General features: G+C 43.4%; 2 protein-coding genes across 3 annotated transcripts; one reads left to right on the top strand and one right to left on the bottom strand.

The window, feature by feature from the left end:
- The first annotated feature begins 4,358 nt into the window (after positions 1 to 4,358).
- Positions 4,359 to 7,314, top strand: rag2 (recombination activating gene 2). Its single transcript, XM_057052836.1, has 2 exons — positions 4,359 to 4,821; positions 5,328 to 7,314. The coding sequence occupies exon 2, from the start codon at positions 5,342 to 5,344 to the stop codon at positions 6,941 to 6,943; it is 1,602 nt and encodes a 533-aa protein (XP_056908816.1). The 5' UTR covers positions 4,359 to 4,821; positions 5,328 to 5,341; the 3' UTR covers positions 6,944 to 7,314.
- A 393-nt stretch (positions 7,315 to 7,707) lies between these two features.
- rag1 (recombination activating 1) lies at positions 7,708 to 14,268 on the bottom strand. Of its 2 annotated transcripts, none has more exons than XM_057052834.1 (4): positions 13,956 to 14,268; positions 12,669 to 13,025; positions 11,482 to 12,593; positions 7,708 to 10,748 (listed from the first exon to the last, which is right to left on the bottom strand). In XM_057052834.1, exons 2-4 carry the CDS (start codon positions 13,001 to 13,003, stop codon positions 9,010 to 9,012), a joined length of 3,186 nt encoding a protein of 1,061 aa, XP_056908814.1. In that variant the 5' UTR covers positions 13,004 to 13,025; positions 13,956 to 14,268; the 3' UTR covers positions 7,708 to 9,009. The 2 variants fall into 2 exon arrangements, with proteins under 2 accessions (XP_056908814.1, XP_056908815.1); XM_057052835.1 differs by lacking the exon at positions 13,956 to 14,268 and adding an exon at positions 13,769 to 13,922.
- Positions 14,269 to 17,674: the final 3,406 nt, after the last annotated feature.

Raw genomic sequence — 17,674 nt, 5'->3', positions numbered from 1 at the left:
ACTCGGTACAAAGATAGTCAAGCATGAGAAATACAGTTTTACATACTTTTTTTAAAAAGTGCCAAAACTGTTCGAGTGTAATTTCCTGACACAGCCTCGATTAAAGGAACCAGCCTGCGTGAAATAGGACCGTGTCTGTCCGAGAGCCGTGCGGCGACGTACAGCATGGCAGAACTCCGGCAACACGAGTGGATAAATTGATATTAATGAGGAAGAAGGCTCAAAAGTCATATAACCTTATTTTCAATTGGCAGGAGCATCATTACTCTGCTCTTCTCACACAGAAAACCAAGTAGTTTAAATTGGAAAAAACATTAAGTGGTCGCATAAAAGGAGGCTTAAACAGCTTTCGTCAGGTCTCAGAGGCCAACAATTTTGTACTCCAATGCCAGATACCGTTCTGCTTTCTCTCTCTTCTTAGGTGTTCAACACACTTCAGTTTAGGCATTCAAATTTAGTCAAGCTGCATAAACTACAGCCGAGGTGAGGGTTAGACTTTAATGTTGTGCTATGCATAAAAATTGAGTCGGCCAAGATACAGAACCCACACATAATGCAAATCCATAGCAAAAACTCCACATTTTCAACCGTTTGACATCCATCTGACATATCAAACACTAATGGATTTTTATTAATGTCCCTTGTTGGTCTAGTTCTAAGAGTTTTACTGCAGTATGAGTATTCTTACGCCTCTCTGGCAGCGGTGTTGGTAATAAGCTTTATTTAAATTGCCCTTTCGAGCAATAAAGTTGCCTGCTATAAGGAAAGGGCTCAGGCTATATCAGCGAGTATATCATCATAATCATATTGTACTATGTACACTGTCAAGCAGTCCATAAATTTTAATCAGAATGATCAAGTGGCGTTATTGATTGGAGATGTTGCCTTCGCTGCCTGGTGTGTTTGGACTTTCCAGACCTTCCAATTCCTTTTTTTTTGTGGTTTGTTTTTTAACTACAAAGGAAGAAATTTTGAATATCTTTCAATTCTCCGTGTAACCCTAAAAGCAAAGTGTAAAAAAAAAAAACAGGCATGATCAGTTGGATGCCAAAACCAAAATCCTTTTCTGTGACCATCAGTTTCGCTGTGCAGTCACTGATATACGGTATTGACTGCAACGGGGAGCCCTCTAATCAGAATCATGGCAAAATCAATCGCTGGCACAGCCCGAGGACCTGTTCATGCTCCACTGTACAAATCTGAAGCAAACTCCTGTGTTTCCGAAACAGTCCGGGCATTTGCTTGGAGAAATATCAAGACGCAATGCCGCAGGGAAGACTGTGGTGATGAAACAGAGGAGACGGACAGAGATAAAGGTGGAAAGCAGATGAGCGAGACAAGGGGCCTTGATTCAAGGTGATTGAAAAACAGTTTCTTTTTTTTTCGGTTCAATCCATCAAGCTCCCAGGATCCAACCAAGACTCGACCAGATGCTGACCTCCTAACCCTGATTCAGGTGTGATCCGGCCTCTGAATCACCCTTTGCTTGTCACATCACCGCTCTGTTCCTCCCCCCCTTGAACCCTCCAGCTCACCCGCGAGTGAGTTAGCTGGCAGGGCAAGTAAAGGCTTGCATCTGCTGACAGCCTCCCCCTCTGGGAGGATGGAACCAGGGTGCGAGCAGGGTGCTTTAAAACAACGGTTCAGGTTGCATGTTCAGCACTAAACAGTCACAGCCTGTGAACTGTGACACCGTCCCAAAGACAGCTACATTAAACAAACCCACAGCGCAGCAGAGCTCGGAGGAGCCAGAGGTGCTCTCCAGGGTTTCCTCCAGCATCTGGTGTGGTTCCAGGGTATCTGAAGCTGCCTGGAACGCCGCCAAGCTCAGAGGAAAGTAAAGCTCTCTGCTCACCTCCACAGCAGTGAAACATGCTTAGTCTAGTTTAGCCCAGGATAGAGAACAGTAGAAGATGAAAGAAATAGAGAAATACAGCACAAAGGAAAACTGAGTGTAGAGGCAAGCTCAATATTTTTATTTTTTTCATCTAATTTGTGCTAATTGCGTACGCTGTCATGACATATTATCTCTAGCTCCAAAAGGCACACACAATGTTGGGCTAATGTTCTGAAAAACTCTCACAGTAAAAGTCAGTTCAGACAATAATGAAACATTATCATCTCACGTAATTATCGTGTTTGTTTACTTTTTGGGTTCAGCTTTAGTATGCGCCAGTACGCAGGGGAAACATCATTTTTGGGTGTTGCTAATCATGATGCTATGCAGCTACAGATACCGCCACCAACCTCGTTTGCCAGCTGTTTGGTGTTGGGCAGGTTGTGCACGTTTCTCCTTATCAAAGGATTTTCATTAAAAAACGCTGCTCGCTGTAACAAGGGTGACAAGACTGATGAGAGCAAAGTGCGCTCGTGCCACTGCAGGCCATTCAGAAAACTTGCTGTTTGTTGCAGAGCCTGATGCTATTTGTTGGCAGCTTATAATCAAGGCCAAGTACAGGAGGTTTGAGGTACAATAAAGTACCTTACTTTGCTGATTTTTCCAGTCTGTGATTTTTATGCAAAAATATCTTGGCATAAAATACAGTTGTGACCTTTGTACTAGAGGGGGACAAAACTGTCTTTTTATGTGAATAGAATGAAAAACGGTGCAAATACAATTAAATTCAGCAGGCAGAGTTGGGACTATTGCAGTGGAAATGCAGAAACTGTGTCGCACTGTTGCAAATTATAAGTGCTGTATCGCATGCTGCAACATTACCCAGAGCAGGGTGGAAAAGAGTCTCAATCACCACAAGCAGAGCAATTACCGCAACATTAAACAGTGATAAACACCGTGGCGGCGAGATCGTCAGAACATCAGTGCTGTCGCTGCAACGTCTGTCATCTCCGCCCTTCGGGGCAGCAACAGCCAGGTAGCAATGCATTACAAAAGACAGAAACAGGTGTTGCCATAGATTCTAATTACTTTGTTCTAGCAATTATGTCGAAATGCTTGTATGGCCCGGGGTCTGCTGCTCTCTGCTGTGCCTCCTGCTCCCCTTCTGCACCATCTCAGCGTGATCCTGATATAGCAGCCGATGCTTTTCAAGGCTGCTTTGTGCTGACGCCTTGGGGTGACCCTAAAAGCTCTATTTTTCCTGGCTGGATTCACAAGAGATGTCAGAACAAAACCACTCTGCGTGTATACCAATGACATCTAGATGTGGGCCTCCTATCAGCTGTAGTAAAAGTCTCCTCCGCTCCACCCTGGAAGCATCAGTTTAAATGCACAGGTGCTCTTCTGTTTTTCGAGCTGTAACGGTCTTCCAGGCACTTGTGGCTTCTGTCATTGCTTTGCAGATTTCTCAAACTTCTGTCTCAGATGCACACTGCGCAAGAACATTATGGTAAAGTGCTCACATACATCTGGTTCCTGTTCAGTTTGTGTTTTGTGACTGTTTGGGCCTCCAGGTGCTGCTCATATAGGCTGGCTTGTATATAGTATTCCATACCTATAGTATAGGTATGGAATTTCAAACCAAATAATATTTTTTGGAATTTTCAATGTCAGTTTGCGATGTGGAAAGTTAATGTTTAATCATCGCTATGAAACACAACTGCTGAAAAAGAAGGAAAGTGATTTCCTTCCACTTTATGGGGGGGTTGGTTCCAGTGCATGGAACTGTCCGAGACCCTGCTGCTCAGGCTCTCTCAGGGAACCAAAAAGTACTTGTGCCTGAACCACAGAGGCCTGCCCCACCAGGAGATGATGACCTCGATGGTTCATGCCATTTAGAAGAGCCTTTTCAGAAGACTGTTTGACTGAGCACACCTTTGCATCAATAATGTTATTAAACTCATAAAAAAAAGTGATTGGTGAATTGTCTTTATCTTTCCTGTGATTTGTTTTCTCATTAATCAATACATGAATCCTTTAAAATATTAAATAAGTATGTTTTTATGTGATTTTTTTTTAGTTTACTGGCTGTCCTTTAATGAGAAATTGTAGGTGTTTTCAGTTTTGCTGTGCCCTTAAATGATGCTGATTGCAGGCGAATGAGTGATTAACTGATAGCCTGATAAAAAAGAAAAGCTCTGATACTGGTTTATAATGACAAAATAAATGACACATAATATGTGTTAAAAGAAATCAAGAAATCAGCATGAAAAAAGTATGACAAGAATTTTCTCTTTTATTTACAGTTGAGGTTTCTGTCAGACTCCGTGCACAGTGCAAAAGAACATTATGGTACCTATAGGTACGGAATTTCAAACCAAATAATATTTTATGATATTTTTCAATGTCAGTTTGTGATGTGGAAAGTTAATGTTTAATCATTCATATAAAACACAACTCATTAAAACAAAAGAAAATGACTTCCTTCTACTTTAAGAGGTGTTTGATTATAAAATTGAAAATAATTAATAGGGATATGTTGGGTTAATTTACAATAACTTGCCCACGACCCTCTGTGAATGTCCTGAATGTTAATCACTCCGTCCAACTGAGTGACATAATGTGGGTCTGATCTGTTTTGTGGGTGAATAAGGAAATTTCTGTGAGATCAAACAGAATAATTATATCAGGTCTCACACAGGTTTCGGATGGTCCAGCACAGACTCACATTATCCAGCCGTACTCTCTGCTGCTGATAAGCAGTCAATCGGTGTGGCAACTGGATGAACGTGTTCAGCAGTGCACCTGCCTGTGTGCCGCAGTCACAGACTGTTAACCTCAAGATATGGAAGTGTTTGTGAGTCATTGAGCCTTTGCAAACTGTCAACGCCTGCTTTTGTCATTGTCTGGCTGCATAGCAAGTTCATCTTCATAGTTGTTACAGTCACAGAAAAATAACAGAGCTCCATCACCCAGACGTTAAGGTAAGTAAATTTACATCTAAATGAGGGAGAAAATGTATAATTTGCAGTGTTTTATTTTATAATCTGCATTGTGCTACTTGTGTTTAAATTCTTAACTCCCAATAGAGAGATTATGTGTAATGAATACATTCATATAGTCCACAATCATGCAACTATTTTTTATGCAGTGCTATACTATGACTTGAAATAACAATGTTAATAATGATTCCCAGTGCAATTAAAAATTTAAAAAGGGATTAATAAAGATTTCATTTTGATGGATTGCACAGTAAAATCAGCAGAAAGTCAAGAATCAATGTTTTCTGTTTAAAATTGTATGATTTGTTATTTAATATTTTTAATATATAGATGTGTTATTACCAAATGTTGGTAGCCCTTTTGTCTATGGTGTCCATGTAATCCTCCAGGTGTTACTGCAGTAAACAGGAAGCAAAAGTTTAAAACCCTTGACTGAAAACAGCCAACAGCTGACGGTATTGTGATGCTATCTGCTGTTTTTGACACAGGCACCTGTTGGAAAATGACCCTGCAACCATTAACTCCAGTCAACTGTGCGAGCCTTTTACAGCCTGGATTCTCTCTGCTGCAGCTGGATGGGGAACTCCTCCTGTTCGGCCAAAAAGGCTGGCCCAAGCGCTCATGCCCAACCGGCGTGTTCAGCATCCGGTTGAAACAAAGCATGATGAAGTTGAGGGCCATCTCCTTCTCCAATGACTCGTGCTACCTCCCCCCTTTACGTTGCCCAGCTGTTTGCCGCCTTGATCCCTACGATGGCTTTCCGGAGAGTTATCTCATCCACGGTGGCCGCACCCCCAACAACGAGCTCTCCTCGAGTCTGTATCTGCTCACAGTGGATAGCCGTGGCTGCAATCGTAAACTGACCTTGTGCTGCAAAGAGAAGGAGCTGGTGGGAGAGGTGCCGGGGGGCAGATACGGCCACACCATGAGCATGGTTCGAAGCCACGGAAAGACAGCCTGTGTGCTCTTTGGTGGAAGATCCTACATGCCTGAAGGAGAGCGCACCACAGAGACCTGGAACAGTGTGGTTGATTGCCCCCCTCAGGTGTTCCTCTTTGACCTAGAGTTCGGCTGCTCCTCCGCTCACACGCTGCCTGAACTCAGCAGTGGTCAGTCTTTTCATCTGGCCCTTGCCAGGGAAGACTGTGTGTACTTCCTGGGGGGTCACTCACTCACCACTGACTCCCGCCCTCCTCAGCTCTTCCGGCTGCGTGTGGAGCTTCTCCAGGGCAGCCCTTTGCTGTCCTGTGAGTATCTTGACAGCGGTATGTCCATTTCTAGTTCCATAATCACACGTATGGGCCCTGAGCACAGATACATCATCTTAGGTGGGTATAAGTCAGACTCTCAAAAACAGATGGCATGCAGCACTGTGATTATTGATGAGAAAGGGATTCAGTTTGAGCAGTTAGAGCCACCAAAGTGGACCGCAGATATCATGCACAGCCGTACTTGGTTTGGGGGCAGTGCTGGGGAGGGCAGTATCCTACTTGGTGTGCCTACGGAGGGTAGACCATCCCAACCAGATATACATTATTTCTACTACGTGAACTTCCGGACAGAGGCTGAGGGCAAAGAAGAAGACATAGCCCCAGGCTGTAGCCAGGAGTCGACCGATTATGAAAACTCGACTCCCCTTGAAGACTCAGAAGAGCTGTACTTCGGTCGTGAGCCACACGAGCTGGAGGACAGCAGTGATGGAGAAGCAGACACTTACAACGAGGAGGATGAAGAGGATGAATCGCAGACAGGTTACTGGATCAAATGCTGCCTAGGTTGTCAGGTGGACCCCAACACGTGGGAGCCTTACTACTCCACCGAGCTCCACAGGCCAGCCATGATCTTCTGCTCCAGGGGAGAAGAGGGCCACTGGGTCCATGCCCAGTGCATGGAACTGTCTGAGACCCTGCTGCTCAGGCTCTCTCAGGGCAACAAAAAGTACTTCTGCCTGGACCACGGAGGCCTGCCCTACCAGGAGATGACCCCGCCTCGACAGGTCATGCCTCTGAAGCGCACCCCAATGAAAGTTAAGGAAAGGAAAATGCCGCTGATGTTCAAGATGTCTCCCTCTAAGAAGAGCTTTTTCAGAAGACTTTTTGACTGAGCACAACTATGCATTAATAAATGTTGCTAAACTCAGAAAAGTAATTGGTGAATTTTCTTTGTCTTTTCTGAGGAATGATTTGTTTTTGTGTTTTTTTGATAGGTTCTCTCATTAATCAAGAAATAAACACTCTAAAACATTAAATAATTCTGTCTTTATGAGGATAATTTTAGTTTATTAGATGTCCTTTAATGAGAAATTGCAGGTGTTTTCAGTTTTGCTGTGCCCTTAAATAATGTTGATTGCAAGTGTGTTATAGTGAGTAACTGATAAATAAAGACCTGGATTAATAAATAAGGATAAATATAACTCTGGATTCTTGTCTATGACAAAATAATTGACATATAATGTGTGTTTGAAGAAATAAAGAAAGCAACACAAAAAAAGTCAGACAGTAATTTTGTGTCTTATTTATTTTTATTTTACCTTTTATTAAATATTACTTTATATTTAATTACTGTTAATAGAGAAATTTAAAGTCATAGAAAATGCTTTCTGATTTTGTTGGAAAAAAATTAAATCTTTAAATTGTTTTGATGGATTTTGAGTTAGGTTAAACCATTAACATTAATAAAATATAAGCATATGAAATCCAAACATATGTCATTGTGGATGTTCATATGCTGAGGCATACTTCTGTGGTGTTTAAATGTTTACTTTATTTTTAATAGCTGGACTAGATGGTGTTCAGCACTTCGTGCAAATAAGCAGTCATTTTACCCATGACACCAAAATGTGACATTCAAATTCCAAAACAGTTCAAATCAGATTTCTTTTTTTATTAAAAACAAAGACACAAATAAAAATGTTCATGATTCATAAAAACAATCTGTGGGTTGTCATTCTCACTGAATGCTCACCATACATCTGAAAACAGAAATGTGGTATAGAGACAAATCAAATCTTATACAAATCACATCAGCAGATTACTTAATGATTAACATAGGTTTTAAAAAAAACTAAATACACCCTCCATAATTCCAGGTACAGTACATTGGTAGTAACAGAGACAACTATTAAATCAATCGTGAATATATCACAGCTGTCACATGGTTGAACATATAAAATCAACACAACAACGTTCAATCAAGTAAGAACAAACAAAATTGCCTGTCACAATTGAAAATTGTGAAGGAAGAAAAAGGAAATAGAAGCAATCAATCAAGCAAATAAACTTGCCAACAAATCAGTTTACAGGTCCGGCAAGTTGCTGATCATCATTCTCCTCTGGCAGCCATGGCAAAGGAGGAACACCAGAGTGAGGGGGGTGAAGAGCAAGGTTATAGTCAGAGCATTAGGAACATTAATGTCTGTGGCTGGGAAATCCGTCGGGTATTAGGATTTATTAAAGATATTACTGTATTTTTATGATATCAACAGCTTAACTTCATGTGATGAATTCGAATAAGCACCCTCTATTCTCCATTGTGCAAAAACTAAAGGAGATAAAAATTGGTTCAAAGTGACCTGGCATCCATTCTGCCCCTCAGGGATTCCAAGATAAAGCACTAAAGTGATCTTTCTCAGCAGGCCCTCATGAAACAAAGAACATTTGTGTCTCTGTGATTGCATTTTGCTGCAGCTCAAATGATATATTAATATAGTGGCCAAAAAAAAATGTGTTCTTTTTTAACACAATTCCCCCCCACCACCACCCCCAAGACTTACAGAGCATTCATCTGTTCCATAAATATCCCCCAAATATATTCATAAATATGTCATACCCTTGCAATACAATAAACTGCTCCATATTTCATGGATGGTGAAGATATAAAAAGAACTTTACTGTTGAGATCGGGGAGGGGGGGAGTGTTTGTTTCTCTGGTGTCCTGTTCTGGATGAAGAAACATCCAAAACAGGAAATGACATGCGTGCTTGAAGAACCTATTGACAATGCAGAAAAATAATTAAAATGCAAACACAAAAATATGGTTCAACAATATTGTTATTGCATCTGAAAAATATATCATTGAAATCAAGAAATATCAATAAATAGGTATTAAAACTAAACTAAAACTGTCTTCCTTTCAAATAACAGTGCAGTTGATTAAAATTCAGGAGACAACTCAAAAGTCAATTCCTGCCATGTCCTCATCATCTTTGCTCAGCACAGGGTCAATACTAGCTTGCAGTGCTTTAGCCGAGTCTTTGTGCGCGTTCATAAAGTTCTGTAAATACTTGGAGGTGTAGAGCCAGTGATGTTTTAACACGTCCTCTAGTTCAAAGGCTTTCGACTGACGCGCGTTCATCTTCCGGAAACGCCTGAACAGTTTATTTGCTGACTCATTCCCCTCGCTTGCCCATGCTCCTATTGATCCATCTCTCTCTATGATTTCGGGAACATGGGCGAGGGTTTTGTGGAGGTAATTGGTGATTTTTTTATTGTACCTATATTTGAAAGAGGAGGAGAGGAGCTCAGCAAAGCGCTGAGAGTTAAAGCTGTAACGGCACAGCTGGTCCGGGCACTCCTTGGTGGGGCAGGTGGCACGCCACACGGGTTTCATCTGGAGGTAGAGCCTCATGAGCTCCCTCAGGGCCTCCCTCCTCCCTTCTGTGGGCACTAACTCACACACCAACTCCACAGCCTCCAGGCTCATGAGCCGGCGTGCGTAGTTCCCATTCATCCTCATTACTGGTTTGAGTTTCATGGACTTCCTCAGCTGTTTATCCAGGGCTGCCCTCCAGCCGCGTCGCTCCTCCCGACTGGGGTTCACCTTTTGGTACACTTCCCCGATCTCATCCTGGAAGATTTTGTAGAATTCAGTGGCGATGCCAATCTCACAGTGCAGTGCATCCAGAGTGGGATGGGTCTCCATAAATGCCTTGGCAGAGACCCCCTTCACTCTGTCTCGCAGCTCATCCACAGATTCAGAAAAGGGGTTGGCTCGCCATATTTCATAGCGCTCTAAGTTTTCAGCGTGACTGCGGGTGATGGAATGCAGTACCATGTTTTCAGAAGCTTCTGCACGACTGGAATCACAAAGCGTGCAGATGTACGTGGACCCTGAGGCCTCCAGGCCCTCCATCTCACGCACCATCTTTTCATCGTATCCTGTGCCTCGGAAATGAATGCGGAAGGAGCGCGGCAATCCGCCAATGGACACAATGAGTCTGCTCTCTTTCATTGCATCCCGCTCTGCAATTATGGGTGACATGATAGCCGTGAGTGTCTCATGGTCTGACTCATCCACGAACATCAGGGAAAGGGGCTTGCAGGACAGCTCTGAGTTTGGTTTCGGTTCAGTGAAGATGACTTTATCCTTCTCGCCTTCTGCCTTGATGGAGACAGACATGATAGTAAAAGAGAAACGCACAGCCTTCTCTGGGACAAGTGGACCGCCTCCATGCTTCTCACTGACATCACCCATACCATCACAAGACTCTTTGATCAGGACGCTGAAACCCAATGTGCAATTGCTATCCTCCATCTCATTTTCTCTCAACCCTTCCATGATGTCCTCTTCGAGGTCTTTCAATGCTGACACGATTGCTACATCATAGCGGAACCTACGAGTGATAGTTTCAGCTGGAGAATCATCCAATGAGGAAGTCCATCCAGAAAGCCCGTTGATAATCCCAACGCTGCATGATGTGGACACATTCCTGAGGGGCGGCTGCCATTCAAATTGATGAAATCCAGGAAGAAGCTCCTTTTCTACAGCTCGCAGGCTGTGTAGGGGCTGAAAGATCTGGCGGCCAGTAGTGGCTTTAACAGTTCGGTACATTTTATGATACTGGCTGCAGCTCAGGAACGTGTTGACCCGGATGGCCAAGCATACTGCAGGATGCAAACCAGAGCCCCTGCCTGCATGGATGGGAGAGAATGGAACAGGAGAAAGTTTCAACAACAACAAAAACAATGAAAGTACAAGAAAAAAAGTTTAACACATGAAGGGAACAATTTAGTTCCACACCGTGGAAGCCAATTTCTAGGGCTTTGAAACAAATTATAGGGTCTAAAATTTCCTCATTTGACATCCTGCATAGAGTTAGCTACACTAAAAGACAGTGGGAATCACAAATTTAACACCGAAATACCAACGCATCATAATCAAAAAGCCCACAAGCCCATGATTACAAAATCCAATATTTCCTAATTTTCAGATGTTATAAGAGGACACAGGGTGAATCAGTGAAGCTGGCAAAAGTGATGTATTGGCTGCAGATGAAAACAGACACCAGCTGGCTTCCACTCCCCAGAGAGGATGATGGTGCTGTCTGTGTAATTTGCAGATACAAGGGCTGCTGATGTTGTTTTGATTCTAACAGCCCCTTCACAAGAGTTGTTACTGTGCATTGAAGGGAGTCTGAGACGAGGGAGTGACAGACCATCAGAGAGGGGTAGAGTGTGGAAGAGCAAGGGTCTGATAAACAGAGATGGACGATAATTAAATGCTTTTCGATTCTCCCTCCACACAAGCAAACCTTTCAGCCTTTATGCTATTTTCAAGATATATTGTACTGTATTTTCACATATTTTTGTGCTGCTTTCTTTAACATAAAAAGTAACAATGATTTCACTTAAAATAATCTCTTACCTTGCATTATAGCCTCAAGCTCATCTGCCTGCCGGTGTTCATTCGCTGATCTCAGTGCGAGCAGGAACAGGGTCAGGCACACAGACTTCAGGTCACCGCCTTCCTCTTTGTCCGCAAATGTCTTCACGAGGTTCTTCAGGTCCTTCAGCCGATGTTTTTGGGCACGGCGGGTTAACGAGAGTAAGTGCTGACGGGGTCTTCCTCCTTTATTGATCAGCAGGTAGTTGTCACATTCTGGCAAATGCTTGTCTGTATCATGTTCCTCCAGCTCATGGTCCAGATAGTGGGCTTTAAATGAGTCCAGTCTTACCTCCCTACCACAGCCACTTCTGGGGCAAAGAAGAGGCAGGGCCTGCAAGGCCGCTAGGAAGGCTTTGGCGGGCGGGGCGAAATTGTCAGGGGTGCAGCGTAAGTTGCAAACTGGACAATGAGGCCCCAGGACATAGCTATACTTTTTGATACAGCTGCGGCAGGAGAGGTGTCCACAAGGGGGTTGCACAGGATCGGAGAGCAGGTGATCACACACCACACAGGTGAATGAAAACAGGAAGTCTTCAGGGAGCTTCTCTGATATCAGGTTGATACTGAGGTGGTCTCTCTGGCAGTGGGTAATGCTCCTCACCCACTGCTCTCTTTGGTCCCTGGATTTTGGCCAGTCCCTGAGTGCAGGACGCTCCAGATTCCGTCTCTCTCCATCAGCTTTGCCGTCACTGTTGTCGCACCTGGTTCTTTTTGCCAGACTGAGCGCTCTGGGAACACCCTTCCTCCTCTTCCTCCTAGTGCGCTCGAACGAAACTTTCCTGGGAGAGCAAAGCTCACAGAGGGAAGAGTGGGGTTTCCATGCACGGACTCTTGTTCTAGATAAGCTGCAGACACCACCTCCACGTATGGCAGTCATCCAACAGTGGTGACAGAAAAAAAGAGGGTGAACAGCTTCAAGGTCCTCTGTCACATCCACTTTGAAGACTTTATGGATAACTTCTGGCCAGCTGGTCAGCTTGCAGCCCATTTTACGCAGTGCACCTTTGCTTGCATTATCCAGATTCCCCTGAACATCATGTACTGGTCCTTTGACTTTTCTTAGCATCATTCCACAAAGACGACACAAGCATCTGGACAGACAAAGAAAGTTGTACAATTCCTCATAGGAAACAAATATTAGGTGGTTTAAAGAACCTTTTAAATACCTGAGTTTGTTCATGTGAGCATCCATTTCCTGTAACTTCATGTCCACCCTCATGCTCAGGCCCTCTACATTTTCCTTGCTTTTCCCCCCAAGGCACAATTTCATAACACTCCCTGGAGCCATGCCGTTACCTAACAATGTATCTGGAGCTGGAGGAGCGGAGAGTCCTAATAAGACTCTCTTCTCAGGCGAAGTCTCGGTGGGCAGGGGGGCCTTCTCCATGGACTTGACCCTAAACAGTTTAAACTTCCACTGAGGGTACTTAGAGAGAGGATGGTGGAGCTCGGCCGGCATTGTCGACCTGGGGTCATCTGTTTCCAGACACTCTTCTGCCATGGTGCAACTTATACCGGGAACCCTGGAGAGAAGCAGTTGGTTTAATGCATTCGAACACATGAAGATAATGGCTTCATACAAAGGAACAGAGTCTTTGAAGTGCTCACATATCTTACAGTAAATTCCCTCTCAGTACTGAGCATAAATGACAGCTAACAGCTTATTTCATTCCTGTGGAACTTATATACCACGCATTCTGAAATCATGCTGAAGTGATACCCAGCATAGTGTACAACTTTATACCATAAGTGCCATTTTGATTTTGTGGAAAATGCATGAGTCAAGCATCGAGGGACCGATGTAATACCAAAATTTTCATTTCTCTCATCTCCAGTCTCATCACTCAAGGGGGCTATTGTAGCTGTTTTCCCTTTGACACAGCGAATTTGCTAAATGGGCAACCTTATCCCTGCAAGGCTGACAATCATTTATATTAGTCATTTTCTTGGCTGGGGAGAAATTTGAAGTTGTCTGAGCCTTTTACTGGCATTCCAAACTCCAGGATGGATCTAACAAACTGGAAACCTATTCTCTCTAATATGTTATATCATATTGATTAAAAGGAAGAGAAGAGGAAACAAAAAAAACATAAAAATGAATAAGGATCATTGAGAACTGTTACAAAGAGAACATTATTTATTTTAACAGTCACATTATGGCACAGGTATGATCTATGCTACCACAGCTATGACAAATTTATTTGACCTCCCACAAGATTTAGGTTCTGTTATTAGTTAACGCACTAAAGCAGTCAAACATTCTTACCGTTGCCGCCCAATAAAGTACACCCATTTTCCAGATAATCATCTTTCAGCAGTTGCACTAACTTTTCTCCCAGAGAGCTGTGAATTTGTCGCCTACATTCCTTGGCTCTTTCACGTTCTTTGCGTTCAAGCCTCTCCTTTGACACAAACAGCTGAGCGGCTTGCGCATGTATCAGCTGGGCTCTTACCTTGTTTTTCTGTCTCAGCTGCCTTCAGGTCCCCTGGGAGTGGGGGTCTTCGCATGGGAGCACAGGGGAAGCCCTGGAGCCGGGCCCCAGACACTGGATGCAATCTATGTGTTTGTCTGAGCTGTGAGCATCTGGAGCCAGGAGCTGCAGCTCTCTTCAGTGGGATTGTTCCTGTCAGTCTCCTTGTCTCTTGTATTTATACCCCTCCTTTGGTGGGATACCAACAGTCAACTCCTGACACCTGATACAGGCAGCTGATCAGCAAAAAAACAAGGTCAGACCTTAAACACAGTGTGTGTGTGTGTGTGTGTGTGTGTGTGTGTGTGTGTGTGTGTGTGTGTGTGTGTGTGTGTGTGTGTGTGTGTGCGTGCATGCCCGTGCGTGAAAGCAATCCAACAGCCCACCACAAAACAAGGCAGCCTTTGCCACAACACAGTTGTCAGCTGGAAAGTCTTTTCTGTGATCTTTATCTCTCCTCTCTGGTATGCATCAGGTGCCTCATTTCATCTAGGTGCCCCCTCTCCGACAGAAAGACAGATAGTGCTTGGCTTATGAAAAGGCTACAAGTGCATGACGGATGAGAGGATACATGGGAAGCGCTCCTGTCCTGAAGCAACACAGAAAAATAGAAATCAAATAAATGTACTGGTACAGCCTATAGCCTTTAGTTGCTTTTATTTTATTGCCATCATCAGTTAATTCCTGAGGTCCACAAAAACTTCCCTCATTGTCGACAGCCAATTAGACAGCTCCGGGTACACATTGATTAATATAAATGTAGCTCCATAATTACATTTACTAAATAACCATAATAATTAGAGTAAACTCATTTAAATACTAATCATCCCAGTGCTGCAGCTGATAATTATCAGCAATTGTCAGAGTATTTGCATAATTCTATGTATACACATCTTCTTTTTTCAACAAACATTGCACACACTTTAGATATTTGAACAAATGCGTCCTTTTAAAACAAATGTGTTGCAGTGTATCACCTCCGATATCACATTATCCCGCTCATAGACAGTTGAAAGGAAACATGGAAGCATGCTAAACATGTGAGCAAGAGCAACAACTCTCATGCCAAACAACTAAAAGTCATTATGGAGACTGTGTTACTGTCCGTTGTCCTCTTAAGAGCAAAGTGTAAATTGGGTGGGAGTTCGGATTATTTTCCATCAGATAAATTATAAAACAGGATATATCCAACTGCAATATTTGTAATGTTTGCTGAAAATTAAGCACACTAATCTATTTTTAATAAGTTAGCAAGCTCCACACAAGCCAGCCTTGTGTTTGCAACCTAATTTGCGCTGTAGCAACAAGACTACTGCACACTGTTGGGTAATAATTGTATTGTTAATATCATTATTAATATTTGTTAAGTCAAGGTTGTGTGGAAAATATTATGACAGAAATACAATGTCCATGTTTGAGTCAACTACAACTTAGCAATCAGCCAGTACATGTTCGTGTTGACAGATGTGGGAAAAAGACCATGAGACAAGAATCTGTCTTTCCAGTGTCAGCACATTTCATTCACTCCTCCAAAGGTACATTAATTAGATGCCATCATTTGGCGTTGCGTCTCAGTAGGTATGGGAAGTATTTGTCCAAGATCTCTCTTGCGTTCTCGCTGGTAATTATCTGGAGGATTATTCTGGTGTGTTCGCCGCGGGAGTCTGTTGCTGTTGCCTTGGATTTGCCAGCCAAGTCATTAGATACACAGTCAGTGGGCACCGAATAACAGTCGGGTCTCTCCCACTCTTAACAGAGCTTAACGGAGGAGTGGGAAGAATAGCGGCGAGGCTCGGCAGTTAATGGTCAAGCACGAACTCAGACTGCACGAGACAAGTTGTAGCTGCTTATTTATTATGAGTGTTATATTAAATTAAAAAGCTCAACATGGATTTTTTTTTGGGTGGGAAGAGACCATTAAAATCCTTTAATACACAACATTGATATAGGATATAGCTCACCTATCCAAAAAGAAACAAACAATGGCAGCAAGATGTTCCAGGCCTATTTATAGTTGATATTTAGATTTATGGCTGCCTGCTACCCATGTTTCCAAGGTAAGCGAGAGTCCTAGCTCCATGGCAGACAGGAACAGAGCTGCAGATGTCCGCCTGACAAACAAGCAGCGACCCCGGGAGACCCTCATCTCTAGGCGCCTGCTAATTGACTTGTTATTGATCAACTCAAAGACAGTCTGATTTATGGGAAAGAGGACTTGCAGAGACAGCCACCTGGCACAGAGCAGAGTGTTATGAATGTGAGGAGCAGCTCCTGGGGGACTAGAAGCAGCAGTTTTCAGAGGACATACAGGAGTTAGCAATGCATCAGTGCACCAGAGGAGCGGGTGTTTTGTTCTGTTACGACGAATCCAAACAACTTTGGTGAGTTCTGTGCATGTATAAGAGGGGGGTTGCAGGTGTGTGAGCATGGGTGGAATGAGGTAAAATAGGCATGGACAGTATGAGGAATATTCCAGTAATAGTCTTTGAAAAAGTTTCAGTTTTTGCTTGTTTTTTGTGTCCGAAAAAGGACAGTATGAGAGGTGAAAGACATTCAAAGGGCATCTGGTAGCAGTCTTGTTTAAAGGGGGTGCAGGAGATAACAAGCTCAGCTCACGCTGGACAACACAAATGGGTTTGAGGCTTAAGATTGGGAGGTTTGACAAGGAAAAGGGGGGAGAGATCAAGCCCTCCAGGCAGAACGGTGTCAGCAGACGGCCTAAAAAAAGACTTTGACAACTCAAGTCACACAGTAGCATCTGGGAAAGTGTGTCAAGATATGGACAGGGAGCAAATCCCACAGTGACTTCCGCACCTTCCTCGCAGGGAACAAAATGTCAGCCTTGTCCACATTTGAATAGACTCACCAAAAATTGCAGCACGATATTTTAAATGTCACAGAGATTGTAGGCATCTTTGCAATTGTATTCTGAGTAAAGGGGGCGTTTTTCTTTTTTTTCCACCGAGCATTGTGCAACATATTAAGCCCTCTGTATGATAATTTTAATTGCATTTTCATAGCACGTTCCACAACTTCTTCAGCCTCAGTCTGCCTGTTCTCATTGAGCCGCCGTCACCTCCTTTATGGCTCCTCCGCAGACACGGATGGGTAGATTAATACCCAGAGAATTAGGATTCAATGTGGAGCTATCCGTCAAAGGTACCTGCCAGAATAAACACCCTACCCCACAAGTCAATCCCCTCCCATTCATTTCTCACTCGTCTCATTTTCCCCTCTCCGCTCCACCTTTCAGCTAAGATTGTGTTATTAATCAATTATGCCATTATTCCAATTGGATGATTAATTGCTGCCTCTTCCTCCAGGTTTCCACTGCAGATTAACAGTCTTACAACAGTGGCAGCCACAGGTTTGAGCTGCGACAAGTGATGCCGTGTGAAGCTGGGTTCCAATGGAGCTTCTGTTTCCACCTCATTCTGACAGATGAAGCTCCAACCCAGAGCCGTGACGCTACAGATTTACAGCAGGCAGCGTCACTGCCCATTGGCTACTGACCTACTGACAACATAACATCTCTCATTGTATTGGAATTATCATTTTATTGGAAAATCTAGGTCTTCTTTCACTGAAACATACCTTCACTGAATAGTCATTTTGCTTTGGATGGTTCGTGATTTTGCTTCAGTTCAGCTGCAATAATATCAGTAAATGCCAGCGTGACCTGGGCTACGGGGTCTGCAACA

The sequence above is a fragment of the Takifugu flavidus genome, chromosome 13 (genome assembly GCF_003711565.1).
Source record: "Takifugu flavidus isolate HTHZ2018 chromosome 13, ASM371156v2, whole genome shotgun sequence".
Classification (NCBI taxonomy): domain Eukaryota; kingdom Metazoa; phylum Chordata; class Actinopteri; order Tetraodontiformes; family Tetraodontidae; genus Takifugu; species Takifugu flavidus.
Note: the sequence above shows the minus strand (reverse complement) of the source record. Positions and strands in the feature narration are given on the sequence as shown.